The sequence below is a fragment of the Chiloscyllium plagiosum genome, chromosome 21, assembly GCF_004010195.1.
Source record: "Chiloscyllium plagiosum isolate BGI_BamShark_2017 chromosome 21, ASM401019v2, whole genome shotgun sequence".
Classification (NCBI taxonomy): domain Eukaryota; kingdom Metazoa; phylum Chordata; class Chondrichthyes; order Orectolobiformes; family Hemiscylliidae; genus Chiloscyllium; species Chiloscyllium plagiosum.
Window position 1 is genome coordinate 54,645,750 of NC_057730.1, and position 7,620 is coordinate 54,653,369.

At 37.4% G+C, this 7,620-nt stretch overlaps 2 protein-coding genes across 7 annotated transcripts in view; one reads left to right on the forward strand and one right to left on the reverse strand.

Annotated features, from left to right (window-relative positions):
* ntan1 (N-terminal asparagine amidase) overlaps positions 1-4,658 on the forward strand; it is a 27,416-nt gene extending 22,758 nt beyond the window's left edge. For all 3 annotated transcript variants that reach the window (XM_043712126.1, XM_043712128.1, XM_043712127.1), the window contains 5 exons: positions 819-872; positions 3,006-3,059; positions 3,670-3,767; positions 3,860-3,973; positions 4,105-4,658. In XM_043712126.1, the coding sequence (XP_043568061.1) occupies positions 819-872; positions 3,006-3,059; positions 3,670-3,767; positions 3,860-3,973; positions 4,105-4,275 (491 nt within the window). In that variant the 3' untranslated portion in view covers positions 4,276-4,658. The remainder of the gene's footprint in view (positions 1-818; positions 873-3,005; positions 3,060-3,669; positions 3,768-3,859; positions 3,974-4,104) is intronic.
* Positions 4,659-4,963: 305 nt separating this feature from the next.
* The window catches only part of pdxdc1 (pyridoxal-dependent decarboxylase domain containing 1), a 63,650-nt gene continuing 60,993 nt past the window's right edge, over positions 4,964-7,620 (reverse strand). For all 4 annotated transcript variants that reach the window (XM_043712122.1, XM_043712120.1, XM_043712121.1 and 1 more), the window contains 2 exons: positions 6,640-6,744; positions 4,964-5,872 (listed from right to left, as the gene is read on the reverse strand). In XM_043712122.1, the coding sequence (XP_043568057.1) occupies positions 5,571-5,872; positions 6,640-6,744 (407 nt within the window). In that variant the 3' untranslated portion in view covers positions 4,964-5,570. The remainder of the gene's footprint in view (positions 5,873-6,639; positions 6,745-7,620) is intronic.

Genomic DNA, 7,620 nt, shown 5'->3' on the forward strand with positions numbered 1-7,620 from the left:
TTTGCCCATAACAGAAGTGAGACTCACCGGCCTATAGTTACTAGGGTTATCCCTACTCCCCTTCTTGAACAAGGGAACCACGTTTGCTAGCCTCCAGTCTTCTGGCACTGCTCCTGTAGACAACGAGGACATAAAAATCAAGGCCAATGAATCTGCAATCTCCTCCCTTGCTTCCCAGAGAATCCTAGGATAAATGCCATCAGGCCCAGGGGACTTATCTATTTTCACCCTTTCCAGAATTTCCAACACCTCTTCCCTACATACCTCAAAGCCATTCATTCTACTTAATTGTGACTCAGTATTCACATCGGCAACAATGTCCTGTTCCTGAGTGAATACTGACAAAAAGTATACATTCAGTGTCTCCCCAATCTCTTCAGCCTACACACGCAACTTCTATATTGGGGATTTTTCTGAACTGCATAATTCTTTCATTGGTTAGAGAAGTTCATTGTGACTTTGAGAAACCTAATACGCAAGTATATTAGAAATTCTCTGATAAATGAGTACTCAGTGTTTTTAAAAACTTGTAACACTGGCATGTTTAGAAATTGCTCACTGATGTAGACAGTCCCACTTACTGCTTCTTTGAACTGTCTCAAACATTAGTATTTTGGTGAGTTCCATTGATTGCAAGGCTGACATGTTGTCACTCTAACTCAGTACTGCAATTTGTTACCGGATTGTCTGATCTAACTTTAAATCTCCTTCATGATTTTGGACATAAGTTTAAGGTCTGCAAACCATAATTACTTCCTTGAAATTACTCTTGTTAAACTTGTTGCACATATTCAATTTTCTGCTACATTCATTTGCAGAAGCTTTTAATTGTCAGCCAGAGAACATTCATCTGGAAACGTACTGTTTAACAGGTAAATCAATTTCCCTCATTCCTTTGGGTAGGAATAATGAACTGAAATTTGTTTATATTTTACTGTAATGTGATGAATCTGTTTTAAATTGTTTGTAACCTCTTGGTTTGACTGGTTATAAATTTAAAGGGAAATTGGAAGGTTTCAATTTTTCATTTTTATTAATCATGTATAAAATGACTGATTATAGAATGTTTGCAATTTCTGAGATAACAAAGATCAGCCATGACCATATTAATTGGCAGAGCAGGCTCAAAGGGCCAACTGGCCTATTCCTGTCCGTATTTTCTAAAGCAGTCCACACACTCCTGCAGCAAGACCTGGACAAGTTCTCGGCTTATGTTAATAAGTGATAAGTAAAATTTGCAAATCATGATGATCACCTCCCTTTTATATGCAGAGGCATTATCGTTTGCTCAGTCAACCTCGAAAGTGATTTACTCCCTGTTGAGGAGGTGACATCTTTCTGCTGATGCAATGTTTCTAAGCTGCAGATAATGCTGTCTTTCTGTAACAGTCCGGCCATTTGGGAAACCGTGGCACGAAGCTGACAACATATTAGCACCAGCTCTTGAAGCAGCAGTTCAGGGTGCAATTTACTGAAGTTAGTGATCTAAACATTGGACCTCACTGCATCCTCTTGACCAGGCAGAGAAGGGATTAATTTTATGGAGCGGCTTCCTGTGACCTAAAAATGTCAGTTCCCTTTTAGAAAACTTTCTTGGAAAACAATTTTACAGACATTCACAGTTGGTGTTTGTTAGTCTTTAGGTTCTTTTCATGTGTTAGCCATTCCACTTTGGAATCCGTTCATAAAAATCATTGTCATCCCAGCTTGCACTCCTTTCTAATTGCCATCGTCTATGTTAACTTAGCCCTGGGCCTGCCAGATCCAAAACTGGGATAATTCCATGTATCTAATTTATGTGGAAAGGCATTTCTCCACCAGTGCTTTCTCTTTCACTCTTCTGTTATGTCCCTCATGCTAAATATTCTGCACTAAGATCACTGATCTGAAGTAAGGCATGTTATACGCATCACTTATGTATGAAACCTTGCTTTGTGCAAACATTGGCTGAATATCCCACAATTTAAAAACAAAAGCAACTGCATTTCAGAAGTTCTTTGTTGTCTGTAAGCTATCTAGGGCAGTGCTAAATTCAAACAATTTCTATTTATGTAGCATGTTATTTAAGGTTTTGGTTTGCTCACTGAGCTGTAGGTTTGATATCCAGATGTTTCATTACCTGGCTACGTAATGAAACCTCCAAAGCGACCTCCAAAGTGAAGCGAAGCTGTTGTCTCCTGCTTTCTATTTTATATCTTTCTCCTGGGGTTTGTGGTGATGTCATTTCCTGTTCGTTTTCTGAGGGGTTGATAGATGGCATCTAGATATGTGTTTGTTTACCACTCAAAGAAGTTTCAGAAATGACAGCCAGACTACTAAGACCCCTCCGAATCCTAGTAGCACACAAACCCACCAACACTCTCAAACAAAAACTAACAAACTTAAAAGACCCAGTACAACCCATGGACAAAACCAATGTCATCTATAAAATTCCAGGCAAGGACTGTCACAAACACTACGTAGGACAAACAGGAAGAAAGTTAGCCACCAGGATACACTAACACCAGCTAGCCACAAAAAGACACGACCCTCTCTCCCTCGTAGCCCTACACACGGATGAAAAAAACCCACTATTTCGACTGGGAGAACACATCTATCCTGGGACAGGCTAAGCAAAGACATGCCAGAGAATTCCTGGAGGCCTGGCACTCCAACCACAACGCCATAAACAAACACATAGATCTAGATGCCATCTATCAACCCCTCAGAAAACGAACAGGAAATGACATCACCACAAACCCCAGGAACCCCATCCAGGAGAAAGATATAAATAGAAAGCAGGAGACAACAGCTTCGCTTCACTTGTAGGTCGCCACTGATGATGTTACCTAGCCAGGTAATGAAACGTCTGGATATCAAACCTACAGCTCAGCGAGCAAATCTACACCCTGAGCTACAAACCTTGCAAAAAGCATGTTATTTTTTTGCCTTGCTGGTATTCAATCTGTACAACAAAATAAATTGTTATATTAATTAAATATTTAAAGAAAAAACTTCTTTTGTAGAACTTAATGATGTAGTGAAGCAAAATATCCATTGGCCTGTAATTTATGGGATAGGTGAGTATTCATTGCATTTTTTGTGACCTAATCTGCCTCATTTTCACATTTACCAAGCTTTTGTCTTACAAAACCGTCTGTTTTAAATTTAAGGAAATTAAACTATTGCGAGATGGAGAATCTTGAACTCTGGGTTCTTGATTTTTCTCATCCCTCCTAATAAAAACAAGTTGTATTAAATTCTGTGGGCATCAGAAACCCTCTTGCTCTGGTTACTATTCTGTTCTCAATGTAGATTGAAGGTTACAGGTCTTTAATCTTGTGCAACTAAGGATAAGTCAATGAACGCTTAGAGGTATTCCTAGTTTTTTAATGTGTCTCCAGCTTAAGAGACATAGGACAGGTGTTTCTATTACAGCCCTGGTTAATGTTAGCATAGCTTTGTTTTCAAGTTGAGGCATTAAGAGCAGCAAGTATAATAAGACAGTAATGTTACCTTCTGTCTTGAACTTGACAAAAGAAAAACAAAATGCCTAGTACTTATTTTCATTCAAGGATGTTATTTGAAAAGTACATGGGGGTTTGGTGTTACCTGCTTGTGTAAATCATTGATTTTTAAGATACCTAAAAATGTTTAATGTTCTGTGTGGTTTGGATAACTTTCTTTCAGCTGTAAATGTGAAAACTGGAGATATTTTTCGTGCAACTTTCCCAGACAGAGGTCCAGATGAGATTATCCGTGCTGCTCGTACCTTTTTAGAAGGTTCTGTAAGTTTCACGATCACAAGTCAATTTAAAATCACCCAAGTTGTCTTCTGTACATTTGTTTTCTAAGTTATGTTTTTTTTTGGTCTTCCAAGATCATGTCAGTTTATAATGCAAAAGAGGAACAACTGCAGATTGAACCTTACCAGTGGAAACAATTTACAGCTGCTCCGTTCTGGTTGCAGCAGACTGATCAAGTGATACTACAGGTACAAAGCATTTGTTAGTTTGAAATGTTTGTGCTGCTTACTGGAAGTTGCCCGAAAGGTACACGTGAGCACGTCAGGAGCTTCATTTCTCTGGAGATATACACAATTAATTAATTGCTGTCTCTTCACAGAACTTTTCAACATCTCCACTTGTTGAGCCATCACACTTCGTTAAACATGAGAGGTCCATTTTCCAATTTCTGTCTCACTATCCAGAGGAGCCATTATTTCCTAAGGGTAGGTCCAGGATCTACAAAAAAACTGCAGATGGTTTGTGGGAGAGGATTGACTGTGCTGCCTAATGTTTTGAATTTCAAGCCACTAACACCCAAATGCTTTAACTGCCTCTGATCACAAGTGACACTGCAAAAAGAGCACAACATGGAGGTATGTTTATGCACGTTTAAAGCAGCTTATCCTGCAAATGCAGTTTCAAAAAAATAAATTCCTGAACCATTTTATCAGCTGACAGTACATTAAGTACTTTCATAAGGCTTCAGCAATCAATTTATGGACCACAGTATGCAGAATGTTCTGGAGGAAAAAAATATGCTTCAGGTTTGCAAAGGTGGGAGTTTGCACAAGAAAATTGAATATTTTACTGGAGCCAGTAAGTCTGGTGAATACTTGCAAATTTATTGTTTGATTTATGTAATGATACAAGAATTAAAATAAATTACAATTGTTTTTTTGTGATATCATTTTTGAACTACATGCTGCTGCAGAGCAAGCCCACTATTTTGTACTTATTGCAAGGGCATTAGACAATAAAATGGAATACTCCCATGTCTATCGTAAACAGAATGGCTTGGGTAAGGAATCATAAAACTATAAAGATACCACAAGACCCTCTAACTTGTACCTTCTGGATCAATCCAGATTTCTACATGCTGCCCAGGTGGTGTCATAAGTTAAATTAATACATGTGTTAAAATCAATATTGTAGTTTCAAATGTCAAGTGAACAGCCTTAAGTAATGAGTCTGTCATGTTCTTCAAATAAATTTTTATTTGATTGTAAGTAAGAATCAAAACACTAAATTAACTTTTTTCTCCCCCCTTGAAGCTAAATAGCAATCGAGCATCAGTGTTTGAGTCTTGAGATGTACATAGGAGGTGGTCACAGATAAAGGACAAAACCACCAATGTGCAAAATGAACAAAAATAAAATGATCCCCACCCAATTAAATATTGACAGCAATAGAAAAATTTCTACTTTTAAACTACAAATTAACCCATATTCATGGTGATAAGTATATGTAATTGTACTGCAAATGTAGTGAGTCAGATTGATAATTATAAGGAAGAAAATAGTGGACCTTACATAGCCCTCTTAAGAAACAACAATTGCACTTCTGAGATTCAGGCCCCTTGACAGATTTAATTTAGGATCAATTTTTAAATCAACCTTTCAATGACAATTGAGATTCCTAGTCATGTCATAGTAATGTGCAAAGTCCTAATTAAAGGCATACAACAGTAGTATCCTTACTGTACTAGCGCATGGCACAGTTCACATTAGTAAAGGTTCCATGTATCCCAACCATAGGACATGTGCTTTTTTTTCCATGTACAAAGTCTAACCACTTTTGTTTGTTTTATCTAAGATCTTCTTTCTCTAAATCCTCAGCTTCTGCTGGTTCAGAGGTCTGATGAGCAACTTTTGTGTCATTATTAGTTCCACCAGCTTTTCCTTCAGGCTGTGGGGGTCTTGGAAATTCCAAATCACCATTCAGCTGAACTGAAGATGTAGGGCTTTTGTGAACTTCATTTTCACCCTCAAGTCTGGTTGTTTCTGTGATGGTCTGAGATTCTTCCATTTCTTCTGTGTGACCCATTGAAGTTTCACTGACTGTATCAGAGGCAGAAGTCCTGGAAGACCTTCTAAACAGTTTCTGTCCTGTTAAGTTTAAAATGCTTGAGTTTAGTAACTCCAGTGACACTTATGGAGGTAAGAATCCATCCCTTTAGTGGCATTGGAGAAATCATACATAATAAACATTTCCCCTCAGCTACGGGGACCTGGGTCACCCCTAATCATTACAATCTTCTTAACCCAGCAGCTAAGTGATGACAACTTGGGAATAGATTACTCTCGCTTATTTACATATACTATTGGATAAATAATTGGACGAAACATTGTACAGTATTAGTAATTACAATCACTTAAGTTTAGTTGCTATTTCTCAGAATAATCCAAAACTCTATTCTAGACTTTAGGACTATGGAGATAAATTGTACTGATTATATGCAATTTTTAAAATTGAAAAGTAACACACCATTTAGTAAAAACCCAGTGGTTTTCCATTTTTTTTCCAAACCCATCAAATTTAATTTGTTTTGATTCTAATGCTGTGATCTGAATGATCACATTAAAATTATAAATTCAACCTGTTTTGAGCTGTTTTTCCACATTGTACATTGTTGGACAACCATGATTTTTTAAAGACAATCCAATCAAATCTTTCAATTTGAGCGTTGACTTCATAAAACCATTATTACTATTTACAAAATCTTCAAATTCAGTTAAGAATTGCAGTAACTAACTCACTTCAGAAGCAGTGAGAAAATATTTTATTGAAACATAAAAATAAGGAGTTTAATTGGCAGCTGTCATATTGCATATTTACAAATATAAGAATGAGAGAAATTAGAAATGAAACAAACCTGGTGACTTGTGTTTGGTATGAATAATTGTGGGTGTTGGGGGTGGGCTTCCTTCAGAGGCTTGGGCTTTTAGTGCATAAAGTTTATCTGTTGACTCTAGAGAACCTGACAAACAAGCAAGATATAAATAAAGGCAAGTGAAGAAAATAAGAATCTACATAAATGAGCAAAAAAAGTCTGCAAATATATTTCAAGTGAATGCATATTGACAAATAAATAGATAAAAGATCAAAACGTAATCGTGTTTGATAGCCAAAAGTTTCATAGTTTTCTGTTTAGTGCTAGTATACTGTTGCTAGCAGTGCTTATTCCAGAAAAATGTCTGAGTGCTTCAGATATTAGTGATTAGTGGCTGGAAACTCATCCAGGAGAGAAAGGCAAGATAAGCTGAAGTTGGGAGCATTATACAATTGCTGTAGTTACTACGTATTTTTCATTTAACCTTACTACAAAAAAAAAACTTTACATCCTCAAGACTAAATGAAAAATCTGTACAGAGCCTCAGTGTTATACAGAATACATTTTTCCCAGATGTACATTTAATGTTAAGGTACATGAAGATGACACCATTCCTGTTACAGTTCAGTTTTGATTTGTATTCAGCCCTAAATAAATACATTTCTAAGTAATGTATCTATTGTGTTGATAGTTATTCTCCGCTATACAATTAAAACAGATTGAGGAGATGGTGGAATAATTTCACTGGATTAGTAATCCAGAAAAGCGCAGCAGGTCAGGCAGCATCCAAGGAGCAGGAGAATCGACGTTTCGGGCATGAGCCCTTCTTCAGGAATGAGGAAAGTGTGTCCAGCAGACTAAGATAAAAGGTAGGGAGGAGGGACTTGGGGGAGGGGTGTTAGAAATGCGATAGGTGGAAGGAGGTCAAGGTGAGGGTGATATGCCGGAGTGGGGGCAGAGAGGTCAGGAAGAAGATTGCAGGTTAGGAAGGTGGTGCTGAGTTTGAGGGATTTGACTGAGACA